General features: G+C 42.4%; 4 protein-coding genes across 6 annotated transcripts in view; 2 read left to right on the top strand and 2 right to left on the bottom strand.

Moving 5' to 3' along the window:
- Positions 1-38: 38 nt before the first annotated feature.
- On the bottom strand, positions 39-4,563 carry txnb (thioredoxin b). Its single transcript, XM_069169772.1, has 5 exons — positions 4,458-4,563; positions 1,941-2,045; positions 1,462-1,527; positions 803-868; positions 39-411 (listed from the first exon to the last, which is right to left on the bottom strand). Exons 1-5 carry the CDS (start codon positions 4,479-4,481, stop codon positions 349-351), a joined length of 324 nt encoding a protein of 107 aa, XP_069025873.1. The 5' UTR covers positions 4,482-4,563; the 3' UTR covers positions 39-348.
- A 1,672-nt stretch (positions 4,564-6,235) lies between these two features.
- LOC138210651 (prostaglandin reductase 1-like) lies at positions 6,236-11,073 on the bottom strand. Of its 2 annotated transcripts, none has more exons than XM_069169925.1 (9): positions 10,999-11,073; positions 10,278-10,421; positions 10,126-10,171; positions 9,957-10,016; positions 8,569-8,736; positions 7,921-8,194; positions 7,721-7,826; positions 7,414-7,532; positions 6,236-7,283 (listed from the first exon to the last, which is right to left on the bottom strand). In XM_069169925.1, the coding sequence occupies exons 2-9, from the start codon at positions 10,381-10,383 to the stop codon at positions 7,173-7,175; spliced, it is 990 nt and encodes a 329-aa protein (XP_069026026.1). In that variant the 5' UTR covers positions 10,384-10,421; positions 10,999-11,073; the 3' UTR covers positions 6,236-7,172. The 2 variants fall into 2 exon arrangements, with proteins under 2 accessions (XP_069026026.1, XP_069026025.1); XM_069169924.1 differs by having other exon boundaries at positions 10,937-11,055.
- A 122-nt stretch (positions 11,074-11,195) lies between these two features.
- Positions 11,196-15,734, top strand: haus3 (HAUS augmin-like complex, subunit 3). Of its 2 annotated transcripts, XM_069169934.1 has the most exons (6): positions 11,196-11,278; positions 12,121-13,142; positions 13,229-13,456; positions 13,782-14,014; positions 14,419-14,704; positions 15,163-15,734. In XM_069169934.1, the coding sequence occupies exons 2-6, from the start codon at positions 12,132-12,134 to the stop codon at positions 15,388-15,390; spliced, it is 1,986 nt and encodes a 661-aa protein (XP_069026035.1). In that variant the 5' UTR covers positions 11,196-11,278; positions 12,121-12,131; the 3' UTR covers positions 15,391-15,734. The 2 variants fall into 2 exon arrangements, with proteins under 2 accessions (XP_069026035.1, XP_069026034.1); XM_069169933.1 differs by having other exon boundaries at positions 11,230-13,142.
- Positions 15,735-15,824: 90 nt separating this feature from the next.
- The window catches only part of poln (polymerase (DNA directed) nu), a 44,005-nt gene continuing 43,128 nt past the window's right edge, over positions 15,825-16,701 (top strand). Inside the window, exons 1-2 of the mRNA XM_069169932.1 lie at positions 15,825-16,114; positions 16,600-16,684. Coding sequence (XP_069026033.1) covers positions 15,982-16,114; positions 16,600-16,684 — 218 coding nt within the window. The 5' untranslated portion in view covers positions 15,825-15,981. The remainder of the gene's footprint in view (positions 16,115-16,599; positions 16,685-16,701) is intronic.

Below are 16,701 nucleotides of genomic sequence, written 5' to 3' on the forward strand. Positions count from 1 at the left end.
TTCACGTACACATTTAAATGAAGCGACACTGCAAACGGTAGTTTTTAAATTCAGCATTTTATTAAATCCACCTTGTTGAACACATAACATACAAATAAGTTCAGGAGCCAATTTGCTGTAAAATCCAATTTCAGGCCGTTGTTAAGACAGTCGACACACCAAACTCAGGACGATGTCGCCAGTACATGATGGCTGGAATAAGTTATTGCAGGTGTGGAAGAGAAGACCTGATAGTTGTTGTAGATAAAATTAAAGTTGGAATTGATTATCCAGGTGTGTGCACAGAGGAATCAGCTTCTACTGTGGTGGGTTGTTTTTGTACACTGTGGATTGGTCACGTGGGAATTATTATCTCAGAGATTCCACTTTTTCTTTGAGTAGGGTGAGGTTAGCGCCAGAGAACTCGAACACCTGAAAAACAGGATGGACAGACTATTAAAAAAATTGTCCAGCAGCATGTTAAACCACTAATTCTCTGAGTAAAATCCCTCCAATGCGCCACTGAAGATCAAATCTTTTGAAGACTGCTTTGTGCACGAGGCTCATTTTTTCCAGCCTCAGACGTTTTAAGCAGAAAACCTCAGATGAACCGTTTTGTGTACCGCCTGCTATGAGCCTCTAGAAAGAACATAGTTGAGCAGCTAAAATCTTAAGATATTTCTATTAAAAAGTAGGAGACCAAAAACAGAGCTAAAAAAAAAAATCTAAACAGGTGTGAAATGATGATCCCTCTGAGTTGTTCTTGAACCATTAATGGCAGCCATGCTCCCTCTCTGTTGGAGGTGAAGAGGTGTTCACTTACTTTCTCTCCATTCTTGTAGAAGTGGAATGTGGGCATGCATTTGACTTCACTGAAAGAACTGACATCCTGAAAAAAAGCAAAGAGAGAACCAGTCAGGTGGACGGCCGTCCGACGCCCCGACGGAGGATGCAAGTCTGTAGATGTGTGAAACCCGTTCAGTGTTAACTGCAAAGCAAACAAGACTACGAGAGAGAAAAATAAATAAAGGTTGATACTGAACTCGCAAAAAAAAAAAGAAGCCTCCTCTCACATAAGCAAACAAACGGGATATCAAAGGTTCATGTTTACAGCCTCACAGATCAGATATTACTCGGAGTTTGGCCGACGGCCAGCCGTAGCGCAAACGACACGTCATCCTGCCGACAGCAGTAATGCTGCTTCAACACCGCAGTTCACACAAAGTGATCCATGTCTTGGATTCAAATACCAGATCAGTTATGGAGCACCATGTCGTAACACCGACGGAGAAAAATGTAGTCACATGAGCCAGCTGCGGTTCTCCGAGTCCTGGTGAAATGGATTTTTATAAATACTTCACATTGCTGCAAGTATTACTGGTGTGCTAACACAAATGTGGTGAACGTCCACAACACCATGCCAAAATTAAATGATTAAAACATTCCTACAAACAAAAACAAAACAAAAAGTCAGCCATTTACCTCAGCTTCATCTACGTCCACCTTCAGGAAGACCACGTCCTTGTTCTCAGGCTTTTCTGACAGTTTCTGCAAGAGATTCCATCAATGAGCATCAACCACAAAACGTAAAGTCTGCTGTCTTATAACGGTGAGAAAATATAGTGATGCAAACAAATCGGTGGCTCTTTTTATTCAAACTAATCCAGAGCCATCATATTTTCCAGTGAGACGGGTGTTTCCTCCTCGAGTAGGGAACATCTGGACCAAAGGTTGCCGGGGCAACGTAGGAAAGAGCTCCGTCAAAACAACTCGCACGAGAAATGTGTTTCAGAGCGGCTCCTGCTCTTTTTCTAAAAATACTCAACCCTGAGTTTGGAAAGGAGGCGTCTCCTCTTCACATTTCCCTCCCATATGAACAGTCAAGTGTTTTCCCTCCGTTAAAATAATGAAATCACTCCGATGGTTCTGACCAGACTTCAGAGCCACAATCATCCACTCACCGTATATTCTGGGGCGATCTGTTTGCAGGGGCCACACCACGTGGCCGTGAAGTCCACCACCACCAGCTTGGTCCCTGAATCCTTCAGGATGGCCTTGAACTCCTCCTACATAGAAATAATAAAGATTACATATGTAACATGTTTTTAACATGTCAATTATTACAGCATACATCTGGAACATAGTGCAGTTTGTTTATAGTTATTGTTGTCTCTTTGCCTCGTGATTATTACCTTCAGTTACTTGTGTTGGGGAGATGTTAATGGTTCCCTACACTGCAGATTTAAACCTAATATTTCCTTCATTAGTTTTTATGCCCTTTGTAATAAAACACGAGTTAAAAACACCAAAAATTGTTATGAGATAATGAATCGGTTGATGCCCTTCCTGGCAGTGTGAAAGCTCAGAAACAAAACAAGTCTTTAGCTCCTAAAGAGCCTTGAAAACAGCAGATAATATTTGCAGTTGAAATTAATACAAGATGGTTAAAATAATAATGTATCGTGACTTGTGTATCATGATAATAAGATTTAAGTTCCGTTATAACATCGTATAGTGACTTAAGTTCCATTGTAACATAGTATCGTGACTTAAGTTCCATTGTAACATTGTATCGTGACTTAAGTTCCATTGTAACATAGTATCGTGACTTAAGTTCCATTGTATCGTGACTTAAGTTCCATTGTAATATAGTATCGTGACTTAAGTTCCATTGTAATATAGTATCGTGACTTAAGTTCCATTGTAATATAGTATCGTGACTTAAGTTCCATTGTAACATTGTATCGTGACTTAAGTTCCATTGTAACATTGTATCGTGACTTAAGTTCCATTGTAATATAGTATCGTGACTTAAGTTCCATTGTAACATAGTATCGTGACTTAAGTTCCATTGTAACATAGTATCGTGACTTAAGTTCCATTGTAACATAGTATCGTGACTTAAGTTCCATTGTAACATAGTATCGTGACTTAAGTTCCATTGTAACATAGTATCGTGACTTAAGTTCCATTGTAACATAGTATCGTGACTTAAGTTCCATTGTAACATAGTATCGTGACTTAAGTGCCATTGTAACATAGTATCGTGACTTAAGTTCCATTGTAACATAGTATAGTGACTTAAGTTCCATTGTAACATAGTATCGTGACTTAAGTTCCATTGTAACATTGTATCGTGACTTAAGTTCATTGTAACATAGTATCGTGACTTAAGTGCCATTGTAACATAGTATAGTGACTTAAGTTCCATTGTAACATAGTATCGTGACTTAAGTTCCATTGTAACATTGTATCGTGACTTAAGTTCATTGTAACATAGTATCGTGACTTAAGTGCCATTGTAACATTGTATCGTGACTTAAGTTCCATTGTAACATTGTATCGTGACTTAAGTTCCATTGTAACATAGTATCGTGACTTAAGTTCCATTGTAACATAGTATCGTGACTTAAGTTCCATTGTAACATTGTATCGTGACTTAAGTTCATTGTAACATAGTATCGTGACTTAAGTGCCATTGTAACATTGTATCGTGACTTAAGTTCCATTGTAACATTGTATCGTGACTTAAGTTCATTGTAACATAGTATCGTGACTTAAGTTCCATTGTAACATAGTATCGTGACTTAAGTTCCATTGTAACATAGTATCGTGACTTAAGTTCCATTATAATATAGTATCGTGACTTAAGTTCCATTGTAACATAGTATCGTGACTTAAGTTCCATTATAATATAGTATCGTGACTTAAGTTCCATTGTAACATAGTATCGTGACTTAAGTTCCATTATAATATAGTATCGTGACTTAAGTTCCATTATAACATTGTATCGTGACTTAAGTTCCATTATAATATAGCATCGTGACTTAAGTTCCATTGTAACATTGTATCGTGACTTAAGTTCCTTTATAACATTGTACCGTGACGTAAGGCCCTACGATACAATATTATAACGATAACCGCCAGGCCGGCCGTGGACCTCCACGGTGGACCTCCACGGTGGACCTCCACGGTGGACGGTGGACCTCCACGGTGGACCTCCACGGCCCGCCGTACATTCTGTACATGATGCAGTAGCCCCGGCATTATCTCCATGTTGTTACAGCTGCTACCTTCCGTCCCTTTAAGAATCTGTTCCTGCGACTATCGGTCCGACATCGCCGCGGTGTTTACGGCTCTTTGCGACCGCCATTTCCACTGCAGTTTAACGACGTTCGCGGTGAGGCCGCCTCCCGGGAACGTCCACCGGCAGCCTCACACGGTGCCGGTTACCGACCGACTGTAACTCACGCCGAATCAACCGGTCACGCAGACGGAGTTCTTTAAACCTGAATGGAGACTCGTCTTCGTGAACTTAAAGCTCGATGGAGTCACGAGAGACGGGAAACGGGCGCGCGGAAAGCACGCAGCGTTGGCAGTTCAGGTCAAATTAAAACATTCAAAAAACAAACAAACAAACAAAACAACCCGGATGTGTTCCATCGTACAACGGAGAGCTTCAACAAGAGAAAACTCACCAAACTTTCCACCTCGTGAACCATGATGACTGTCGATGCGCGCGCTCCGCAGGTCCGGGAATGTCCTCCTTCACGGAACCGCGCGCGGTTTTATCCCGTCGCTTCAAGCTGCGCAACCGCAGCAGCGACCGTACCGGAAGTCATTTCATTTAAAAGAAAATAAAAGTGTGGCATTGTTAGGCGACTTCGGAAACTGTACGCAGCGCCGAAGAGAAGCTTGTTTTACGGTACATGTAAAAAGCACTTTTCAATCTGTACATTGTTAATCATTAATATACCATTTAAAAAAAAACATCTTTATCAAGTATACCAACGCCATCTCCAGCATATGCCTTTATTTTGAAAGTTGCCAGTGATGTAATACCGTAACTCTGACGGTTTGACGCAGCTGGGTGTTGCCACTTTTAATACTTTTGTTTATATTGCTCTTTTTCACGATACACAAATACACTTTAAGATTATCAAATTAAAACCAGATGTAATCATCGAGCCATCCAGATGTCGCAGGAGTAAAGCAGCTTGTTGTTGTTTACATATTGTTGAAGTCGTTTCAAACAGTAGGTATCAAATAAAGCGTTGTTTTGGCCAACACAAATATATACAAATATGTATATATATTTCATACTTTATTTAATAATTTCAATGATAATTTGATGTACCTCAGTCATAGAAGTATTGTTATTATTTCAATAAGTGCAGGAAAAGGGATTAACAGTTATTGAAGTCACAATGACTTGACAAATTCTTGGTTTACCGTAAATTACTGAATCGGCGCAACTCGATTTGTCAATTGACGTCATTACGTCACCACAGTAGAACTTGTTCTTCAGATACTTCACTGCCAGATGATTTCTAGTGTGATCAGGAGATCTCGCTAACATCCAGCTGTCACGCAAGGTATGCATTTATGGATTTAACCTTTACACTTTATATACAAACAAAATAAAATGGATGTTTTTGTAGCTTAATAATTTGTAAATTTATAAAACTGAACCCACTCTTTTAATGGTTTTAGAAAAATAAAAATCCAGATGCTGCTTTTCATAGAAGACAAACATTTGTATAGTTTGTCATGAAGCCAAATCCATGTGGCCTACGTGGGGTCAATCCCCATGACCCTTGCCATAGCTTCCCATGTGCTTGATATGTTTATACTCACAATAATAACTTCACTTTTTAAACACCTGTTATCATTTAATATCATCATTATCCTATTTCCCTCTGAGTCGGATAATATGGTTTGATTTCTATCAAATAGTTTCTTTCAATTTATTAAGTTGGTGGATTTTTCCAGCACCCCAGTGACATTATTTTGACCACTTGTGTATAAAGCTCCTCCCCAGTGTGTCAGTTTTATAGAAGTTGCCTATATAAAGAAGTATAGAAGTATAAAATAATAGCTTAAAAATCTTTTTTTATCCAGAAAGGTACACAAACGCTGTAAACCTCTTAAGACTCTCCTGCAATACGGCTGTTTGTAAGCTACCCTGTAACCATGGCGCTGCCTCTCATTACATATGAAATTCAAATGACCGTCTAAAAATACAGTCTCTGTTGATCAAATAAACAGCTGCAATTGGCAGCAGGAGGTGAGAAGTGCTCGCTCTATTATCTGGACTCCACTCATTTCAGGACTGAAAGGACGTCTTCAGTTGTCTTTTCTTTTTTCTTTTTTTTTTGTCATCCCTTCAGGCAGTAAAAAGCAGGACATGAATAAAACATTAGATTTACAACCTCTGTCTGTAACATGAAGCCCAGACACAAAATAAAAGATGTCATTTCTGGAAGAAAAAAACTTTATTATCTATATAAAAACTTCCAGTAAATACAAATCACATTATGTTATAGTGAGTCATGTGTCAGAAGATGCTGGTACTCATCTTGTACTGTTTCACATTTAACTATTTTTAAGAATGAGTTACAAAGTAATGCTAAATATTATGAATGACTAAACTGTGAGACTATAAGTCGCTTTTATTGCTGCTTTTAATTCATGTGTACAGTGGTGTGAAAAAGTGTTTCCCCCTCCTGTTAAAACATAACTGTGGTTTATCACACCTGAGTTCAATTTCTCGAGCCACACCCAGGCCTGATTACTGCCACACCTGTTCTCAATCAAGAAATCACTTCAATAGGACCTGCCTGACAAAGTGAAGTAGACCAAAAGATCCTCAAAAGATAGACATCATGCCGAGATCCAAAGAAATTCAGGAACAAATGAGAAAGAAAGTAATTGAGATCTATCAGTCTGGAAAAGGTTTAAAGCCATTTCTAAAGCTTTGGGTCTCCAGTCCCAAAGTTATCGCAAACGCTTGATTGCAGTTGTTGCTGCTGAGGGTGGCCCAACCAGTTATTAGGTTTAGGGGGAAACACTTTTTCACACAGGACCATGTGGGTTTGGATTGTTTTTCTCCCTTAATAATAAAAACCTTCATTTAAAAACTGCATTTTGTGTTTACTTGTGTTATCTTTGACTAATATTTAAATTTGTTTGATGATCTGAAACATTTAAGTGTGACAGACATGCAAAAAAATAAGAACTCAGGAAGGGGGCAAACACTTTTTCACACCACTGTAAATGCGACGTTCACAAAACCTACACTGACATGTTAGTATGAAACTACGTGATTAGTTGTACTAACTATTAGTTAGTAGTCTGTAGGTCATCCTTCATGTGTGAATTCTGTCATGATGTTAGTTCGTAGTAAAACTGATTCAGACTGCGATGACCGCCTTGCCGATGTTTTGTCCCTGCAGCATCCCCATGAAAGCAGTTGGCATGTTTTCAAAGCCCTTTGTGATGTGCTCCCTACTCTTCAGCTTGCCCTGCAGCAGCAGAATAAATACAATTACACTGACGCAAAAAACACAAACTGAGGTTTAAATCTTTAGTGAACAAAACACGTTAAAAAAAATGTGTATTTGATTTAATATTAAACTGTTTTTAGTCACCCACCTCTTTCATCCACGCCATCAGTCTGTTGAGTGTTTCGGGGTGCTTGTGCTCCCACCTGCTCTGTATGAAGCCCTCCATCTTGAGCTGCTTGACGATCATGGTCAGGTGGTGGTACGGCCCTGGAAGAGGCAGAAAAAGGATCAGTGGGAGCTCCAGGAAACAAATTATGTCCACAAAACTGTCTGCAAACAGCTCTTATGAAATGGCAGCAGCTCAACGTTGCCCTCTAGTGGGAAATTACATAAGTGCAGGTTTTAACTGCATAACAGGCAAATGTTTAAAAGAAATGAAGTAGGGAAGTCCCGACCTGTCTGGGTTATGCTGTCATTGTATGTAGAAATACTTCCACACACAGCTATTCTTCCAAAGTTCTTCATTTGCTGCAAGGCAACATCTGAAGAAGGACCTCCCACCTAAAACCATGACCAGGGCGTCACTTATACAAATATTACAACCGCAGCATTAACAACCAGTCAGGACCCCAATAACTGCCCCACCATCGCTTACATTTTCGAAGAAGCAGTCGTATCCCTCGGGAGACGCCTTCTTCAGCGCCTCCTCCAGAGACCTGACGGTTTTGTAGTTGAAGGCCTCATCGAACCCCAGCTCTTTGAGGAAAGCCACCTTGGTGTCGGTCCCCGCAGAGCCCACCACCTTGCAGCCCTTGATCTTGGCGATCTGTCCCACCACGGAGCCCACCGCTCCGGCGGCAGCGTTCACCAACAGGGTCTCTCCCTTCTGGAGTCCCAGGACTTCTTCTATCCCGTAAACGGCCGTCAGTCTGCAGCGAGGCACAAACAGGGTTTTCCCTTCAGTCTCTTTGACCTTCACCATGTGAACTCTTTGTAACTGCTCCCATAACAAAACATCTGCAGCCTCACTCCTTTATTTTCTCAAAAGAAGGCAGATTTTTGTACCTTAGAAACACTCTGTCTTCCTTTTTACTAACCTTAAATCTGTTATAAACAAAACTACTGACACAAATAAACAAGTTGTTTTTTTTTTTAAATTTTAAGGTTCTGCATCGGTAACTTTGTTTACATCCAGCTGCTGAAAAATCCAAATATCTATAAAGAAAATGAGTCGTATTTTCTGCCAGATGTTCTCCTGTCCTCTCTATCACCACCCAACCAGGCAACCTAACACCAGGCTCACCCGGGCAAGCCGAAGACTCCCAGAGCCAGCGACAGCGAGATGTCGTGAGGCCAGTCGGACATGATGGGAACGAGGGCCGTCCCGTCGGAGACCGTGTGGGTCCTCCAGCCGCAGTGACCTACCACGTGGCTTCCAACGGGAAACGCCGGGTTCTTACTCTGGGTCACTCTGCAGGGAGACAAATCAAGAAGAACAAAAAGGCACCTGTCAGTTGAGTGTTTCTCACCTGTTGGAGCTTCAATCTGTGAGATGCTCAGTTCCAGAGGTGGCGACGACCACGAGTAGTAAGTACATTTAATATTATTACTCTGGAAGTCCTCCTCTACTCAGAAATGGGCTTTTTGATTTTCAAATTCTTCTGATGAGACTTTGAAGTTTGAAGGTTCAGTCTATAGAATCGAGAGGGATCGATTGGTAGAAATGGAATGTAATATTCATAATTATATATTTTTGTATTAGTGTAAACTTCCTCCTCCTCAGAATGAACCCTTCGTATCTACAGAGGGAACCGGTGCTTTTCCACAGAGACTCTCATATTTCTACAGTAAATCTTGTGAGGGGTGTTCAGTTGGTTGCAGTCTGTAACTTCACTAGATCCTGCACACTGCTCCTTTAAGGCAAGTTCCTGCAAGCAGGATTTTATGATGTCATGATGACTAACGTAGAAGCGAATCCAACATACGTATGATGAAAACACCTGAAGCCTGCGTTGCACAAATACTGATGATAATGTTTGAGTGATGTCAGGGAGATGTCATTTGAAATAAAAAAATATATATATATATTTGCATGTTTATAGATTCTGGATCTTTCAGTGAGGGAGGAGACGCCGATGTCATTGTAAAAACGTCCACCGTGGTAATTAAGATTCTTTCTTCAGACACAAATTACAAGTAAAAGCTGATTTTTATTGTTCTTCTCCGGACATGTCTGTGGGGATGTTTATGTTTGTATTTTTTAATGTGGTTTGGTATCCCACACAGCTGCATGTCAAAACATGTGGCCAGATGGGTTCAAGCACACAGAAATGTGCAACATGTGGTTTTAAGTCAGAATTCTTTTGAAAGTGCTCTGGAAAATGGTTTCGCAAGTAATTTATTCTGCATGTTTATCAACTAAAACATCTTCACTGCAACAAGATTACGTGTCTGAACTCACCGCCAAGGATCTCGCAATTGTTTGTATTCGCTCGAGTCTCCGTGAATCAAAGGCTTCGGTAAATTAACAGCAGGCGAAGACCCTGTTCTGTCTCAGTGAACGTCAGACATGAATTAAATCATGACAGATTAAAGGCCTTTCTGTGTGTGTTGTTTGTGTGTGTGTGTGTGTGTGTGTGTGTGTGTGTGTGTGTGTGTGTGTGTGTGTGTGTGTGTGTGTGTGTTCCTTACTTGGCCACTTGAGTTCCGATCATCACATCGCCTTCCTTCATGCGGACCCTGCTGAACGGCCTGTCGACACAAACAGTTCATCAAATGTATGTTTTTAGCTTCATAAATTATTTTGTAATAATAATAATAATAATAATAATAATAATAATTTCAATGTGATCCCACTCACCTCATGTACGGGTCCACACTCAGAAATACCGCTTCCAAAAGCACCTCTGAAAACAAAACCAATATTTTTTTAAGTACACTCCTGTTCAAAGTGCTCAGAATCGTGTGTGCTCCTCTTCAGAGAACACAAACCGGTCCTCCATCTCATCCCACCTCCATCTTTGGGCTCGGGGAGCTCCTCCAGCTTCAGCTCAAAGTTGCTGTCCTTTGGGAAGCCGTCAAAGTGCTTGGACAGGATCCACGTCTTGGATTGGACCATGGTTCTTTGTTTTGGGTCAGCCGTGAGAGGGACAGTTGCTAGATTTTGTGGAACAGACAGGAACATATATTAGATGCACGACCCAGAGCATAATAAAAAAAAAAAAGGACGCTACAGTATAAAGGCTTTCTCACTGAAGAACAATTAAGCTGTGAAAGTGAGAAGAAGAAAGCACTTATAATTTAATTAAACCTGAAATAACTTGCAATCTTTTCACTCTTTCATGTTAACACTTGTGCATGGTGGGTTGCCCTGCAGCTCTGGATCCTCTCGGTACAAAAACACCATCATCTTCCTCAAACATTCCTACATACACATCCAGGAATACACACATGCAACAACAACAACAACAAAACACAGGCAGAAGTAATCATCGGACTATACAGCCAGATCCATCTCTATTGTTATTTCCTTCCTTAGTATACAACTATAGAAACTGAACTACTAATGTTGGAGTTGGTGTGAAAAAGAAGCCACAAGTTAAAAGTGAGAAGTGAACTCTGCTGTGGGAAGCTACACTTCCTTAAATGTGCCTCTTCTATTGAAACAGTACCTCATGTAGCTCAGTAGACTATGATCTCAAACAGCTGCGTCCTCTTTCTCCTCTCGACTCACCAGCTGGTTTTTTTCCACAAAGAAACGGAAGAAGTTGTGAACTCTCTGAAGAACAGTCGCAGCAAAAGAGCCGCGAGGTGACAGAACAATGGGAGGAGCGAGGGCGGGACACCAATCTGATTGGTCGAAAGGTTTTGCTTGGCCTCAACGTAATGACGTAGGGCGTCACGTGCCGGCCCTGCGGAAGGACGTACGCTCGGTTTGGATGTTTGGCGCGCGCACACACTCGACCGGCTCCGACGGGATGCTAGCAAAACGGGGAGTTGTTTCTAACCAGATTGTAAGTATCGAGGCGGCTGTTCGTCGACTATTTATGCTTTTATCCGTCGGAAAACACACGAAGCACAGTATTACTCCAACTGACACGAGCTACGGCACTTACCGGGCGAGCCTCGCTTTGTCTCCGTTAACCGGCTCGTGTCCGTCAGCACTTTGACGTGTTCCGGATTTGTTAGCATGCTAATCACGAATATCCGTTCATCTTCAGCTCTTTTCAGCCCAAACACACTTTAAACAGAATCAAACACTTTAAACAGAATCAAACACTTTAAACAGAATCAAACACTTTAAACAGAATCAAACACTTTAAACAGAATCAAACACTTTAAACAGAATCCATCCGTGTTCACCACCGGAGACGACGACAGCCGCTTTATGTTTTATAATGTTGAAAACGTTTCCTCGACGGTGACGTCATAGATTCAGGTATAATTGCCACGTCGTGTACTTTTACTTAAGATTCACATTTACTTCGATTATTTACATATTCACGTGTAATCACGGTGTTTCTCTGATTATTAACTCTATAAAGTGGTCCGATCCGTCCTGCAGGACACCTACCTGTTGCTTTTTACTCATATTTGTTGTAATTCAGTTCTAACGCTTTCCCTCAATGTCATTCATGTTTTCTGTTGTGTTTTGTGTTCTCTCTTAATGTTTTTTCTGTAATGTGACTTTGTACAAGGAAAGTTTGAACATGTACATGTGATAAAGTGTTTTTCATCCTCCCACAGAGCGGATAGTTTCATTAGTGCATAATCATCCTTTGCAATATCTTCTCTGACTCTTCCTTTCTGTCTAATCCTCCTTCATCTGCATTGTGTTGCTGTGTGACTGTATCAGAGGGGTTAGACATGTTAGACGGTGGCCAGTTTGTGGAGGCCCTGGGCCGTCTGGGTTATCCCGGTGCGTCGTCACTGAAGGCCTCGGAGTTCGATTGGCTGTTTGACTGCGCCCCAGACAACCTTCACCTCTTGCGTTTCGTCTGCCGGACCCTGAACCGGAGCAACGTCCTCACCACGGAGGAGGCGCGTGCTTTTCAGGAGCTGAAGAAGTCCGGTAAACCGATTCTGGATGAAGCAGCCTTGGGCGAGGTCCTTAAAACCATTGTTCCTTCAGATGCAAACCTCTATGGCTCGTCTTCTTCTTCTTCTTCCACGTTTGCCACAGAGGGGGATTTGACCGTAGAGGACTTGGAGGCAGAACTTGAGGCTCTGCGTAAAGAGAAGGAGCTCAAGCAGCGGCGCTGCAACAAGCTGCAGGTCGTGGCCACCTCCCGTGCAGATGTTGACCTGCGCCTCGCTGCGGAGCTGGAGAGCGCTGCATGTAAGCTAAAGGAAACCAATGCTTCCGTTGCAGCTGAAAATGCTGACACCAACGCACTGTTACAAAACCTAACAGAGGAGGTGAGCCGGCTTTCTTCATATCTCGGAGTTCAAGCAGAAACCAAGCAAAAAGGGGAACCTGTGGTCCAGTCAAAGCCTTCCACCTCCCGCAGCTCCGCTGCCCTCCCCTCTCAGCTGTCCCTGGATCCATACCTGCATCAAGAGGAGCTCAACACTAAAACTCTAGCTGCCTTCACGCAGAAGCATTTTTTCCAGGGCATTTCAGATATCGTTGAGACTTCTTGCTCTGAGCGCTTCCACGTCCTCGACCTCAGTACCTGTGAAGATGGAGAGGACGACGAGGGCGAGCATGAGGGGCGAAGGAGGGAGGAGCGGGAGGTGGATCGCAGGAGGACGGAGATGGCCAGACTTCAGTGGGCTCATATTGTGTCCCAGCACCAACTGATGCAGGCCACCGCAGAGGAGAAGAGCGTCAAGGCAGGGCTGGACTGGCTCTCAGGAAAGTCTTCTCATACCAAGGTAAAGCAGACGTCACCATCATCCTGGAGGTGTGTTATTACTGTTCTGGCTTCCTCTCTAAACTCGTCTTTCCTTCTCTCTGCCAGAGCATGTCCACCTCCTCCTCCTCCTCCTCCTCCTCCTCACTGCATGTACGCGAGGTTGTGTCCAGGAAGGAGCTGCAGGCGGTGGAAGCTGAGCTGGAGGCTCTGCTTCGTGGCCCGGTACCTGCTGCCCTTAGAGAGTCAGCCAGGTTGCTTAACGTGCCGGTAGTGAGAGGAGACCTGGCTCTGCAGCTGGCCAGGCAGGACTACTACACCTCCAAACAGGATCGGGTTAGTAGCTGGCATTGTTTGTGTGATAAACATATAATACTTGCCACATAATTAGATTTCTTGGGACATATTTTGCTCACTCTTGTTCACAGACAGGTCAGAGGTCAAAGACCACTGTTGGAACAAACACATAACATATCAGATTTAACCTTTCTGCTCTTCAAGAATTAATCACAAATAAAAGTCTGGGTTTCAGCCTCGTGTCTATTCACAGTTTTATGCATTGTAGGAATTATTCAAGTTTTCAATGCCTTCAATGACAGTGTGAAAATGAGAATCAGCTGAAACCATCAAACTAAAATGAAATGTAAATCTCTCCACATAGATACGTGACTACTTACTCCGGCAGAAAGCGTCCTTTGACTTGGTCCTCCTGGCTCAGGAGATGGAGCTGAGGAGGTGGAGGACATGTCAGAAGCAGCTCGGAGAAGCTAACGGTAGACTGGTAAGGGAGGGCGAAGCAGCTTCTCTAAGGATCGAATCCCTGGCTCACCCTGACCTGGCAGTCAACCCCCGGCCCAACCCCATCATCAGCTGTAAGGACGCAGCCTTCAGCAGGTGAGAAGGTTTTAACTGGGTCTATTATGCACCTGTTTCTTTTTAGAGCTGAAAGTGTTTTTTATTACAGTTTTTCCTAAATATCAGCATTTTAGAAGTGAATATGTCAAACCTTGACAGACTAGTGTATATATATATAAATATATACTGAGGCTTTTTATCTTGGTGGAAAAAGTACAACTACAGAAATACCAGAATGTGAGTGAGTTGATTCTCAGGCTCACCGTACTCTCGTGGCTGTTCGGTGACATGTTAATGTTTGCAAACCTAAACCAGGATTGAACGCTCACCTAAGCAGTACTGTAGTACTGTGAACACGGCTTTGTGCTTATGACACTATATGTAACGAGAGGCTGTCTCTCATTGAAACGTAACTCGGTGTCTTATCCAACCCATCTCCTCAGGCTGCTCCAGATCCTGGACCACGGTTCAGCCCACGGGCGATCTGAGCCTTTTCGGACATACGAAGCGTTGGACCAGGCTGCTCGTGATCTGGCGGGCGACCTCCAGTTGACCCGAGATGCGCTGGCTGGTGCCTGCCGTGAGCAGAACTACACATCGGCTCGTCTTCGTGGCGACTACGAGGCGCTGGATAGGGCCACGCACACACAGCTCCAGCAGCTGGTCTTAGGCCCGCAGGTATGTCCAACGGCCACCGCTGACCAGGAGCTCCTTTTCACCAATGCACAGGTGGGTTTGTTTCTTTTCATTTTATGCACATGGTCAACCATACAGACTGCACTCGACCCCTAATGTGAGTCCGCCATAGGTCATAGACTGTGTGTGTAAATCTGTTTATATGGTGACTTATTTCTCTTCGGGCACGTATTAAAAATCCGTAGACCTGTGTGGATTAGGTGAATAAATTATATTTTAATGATATTTAATGCACGTAAGCTTAACAGAAAAAAAATAAGCATTGCAAATTGTGCCGAGTTTCATTTGTATGGGGTGTAATGTCTGGATATGGGTTAATTGGAAGAAGCATGTTATTTCAAAATATTTGTGAATAAGCTGATTAACTGTAGAAATGACCTTATTTGCATAACTAGTTATGTATTTTTGGTGATTCAAGCTATTCTTTAGGCAGCTCGTAGTTTCATCTGTGTGATGTCTGTTTCTCATCCGTCTTCCTTCTGTCTGTACAGGAGCTGACGGTGAAGCTGGTAGAAGCAGAGTCTCAGCTGCAGAGTTTGCAGCAAGTAATGCAGGATATCCTGAAAGACGTGAAAGGCAAGCGTTCTCAGCTGGAGCGCAGCGCCCTCCTCAGGCGGGAGAGGGAATTATACATCTACTTCCACTTGGATCCCCGGCTGCTGCAGAAAATAGTGGAAGATCTGGAGGTCAAAATGGCTGCAAAGAGAGGGCAGCCGTAAAACCTGAAAGAATACACAATGAGGGCCTCCAGTCAGCTCAGCCTCCACATCCAATGCTCATCTAATAATCTGCACTCTTTTCTACCGTAGCAGACGTATACTCCTGATCTGTGCTGATAACAAGTGAGATCGTACCTTCACTTGGTTTGTGTGGGAGATGGACAGCAGCCAACATGGGAAAGAAAAAAACCTGCAGTGTTTCTATAATCGTTGGGATTCATTAGTGTGTTTATTTCATAGAAACGTTCATATAAACTCTGTCTTGTTCTGTCATGTGATGTCCTAAAAAGTCTTTTCTCCTCTTTGTTTTCTTTCATTTGATAAATAAAATAAAATGCTTTCTATGGAGTTTTTCTTTTAAAGTCATTTAAGTTTATTTTTTTGGGATATTTGTGTAATCCGATGTGCAAAAAGACCCTGGATTGTATGTTTTTGTGTACCGGTAGTTTTTAAGATGCTAGTTTAGAACCTGTTCTGTGTATCACTGAACCAACGCTGTTCTTTGTCCTCTTTAGGCTGTTTGATAGCTGAGGATTCAAAGATCCACTGACAGACTGACAGGGAGAGCTACCAGTCTCAGTTAGGGAGGAGATGGAGCAGAGTAGCGACAGGCTGTACACGGGGCCTCTGTCCTGGGCGGCCCAGGAGATCCTGGCTGCTCTGCGGCACCAGAGTCCACATGGAGGCAGAGGAAACCATTCCTACGCCAGTAATCACAGGCAAAGTCAGTCAGGATAGAAAGACAGAAAACCACTTGAGCCTGTTGCTGTATTTTAACACCAGAAAAATCAAGAGACTTTTCTTTAGTGATGTTATTAATATTTCTGTTGAACAGGTTTTTATCAAAGAAATGCTAATTATGTACTTGTAATTTTTGTCTCTTTTGGGACAATAGTTTTTTTCTCATTCCTATTTTGTTTTCCAATTATCGCTTAGAACTGCTATTAAACAGGATATTGTTTTATATTCAGCCTTTTGTTAATGTTGGTGATGGAACATATCTACTGGTTTAATTAGACACATATTACTCAACATAATCCACATTTCCTCGACTGTTCCAGCCCAGTGTATATTTAAGTGTTCCCCAAGAATAGCATGATGTATAATGTGTATATATATATATAGTGTTAAGAAAAAAAGTAAATATGATGTAGAATTGAGAGGTCAGGCATATTGTGTTTAGTTGTGTTCTGTTTTGCTGTGTGGTAGTGGAGAGGTGTGATGGCAGCCGGCGGGAGAGTTGGTCTCAGAGCAGCCGGCCGGAGGAGGAGAGCCGAGACGGACACGCTGATCGGTGAGTCTGATGAAGTC

Source organism: Embiotoca jacksoni, unplaced genomic scaffold (assembly GCF_022577435.1).
Source record: "Embiotoca jacksoni isolate LCO1_2020_lvr unplaced genomic scaffold, fEmbJac1.0.p SCAF_47, whole genome shotgun sequence".
Classification (NCBI taxonomy): domain Eukaryota; kingdom Metazoa; phylum Chordata; class Actinopteri; family Embiotocidae; genus Embiotoca; species Embiotoca jacksoni.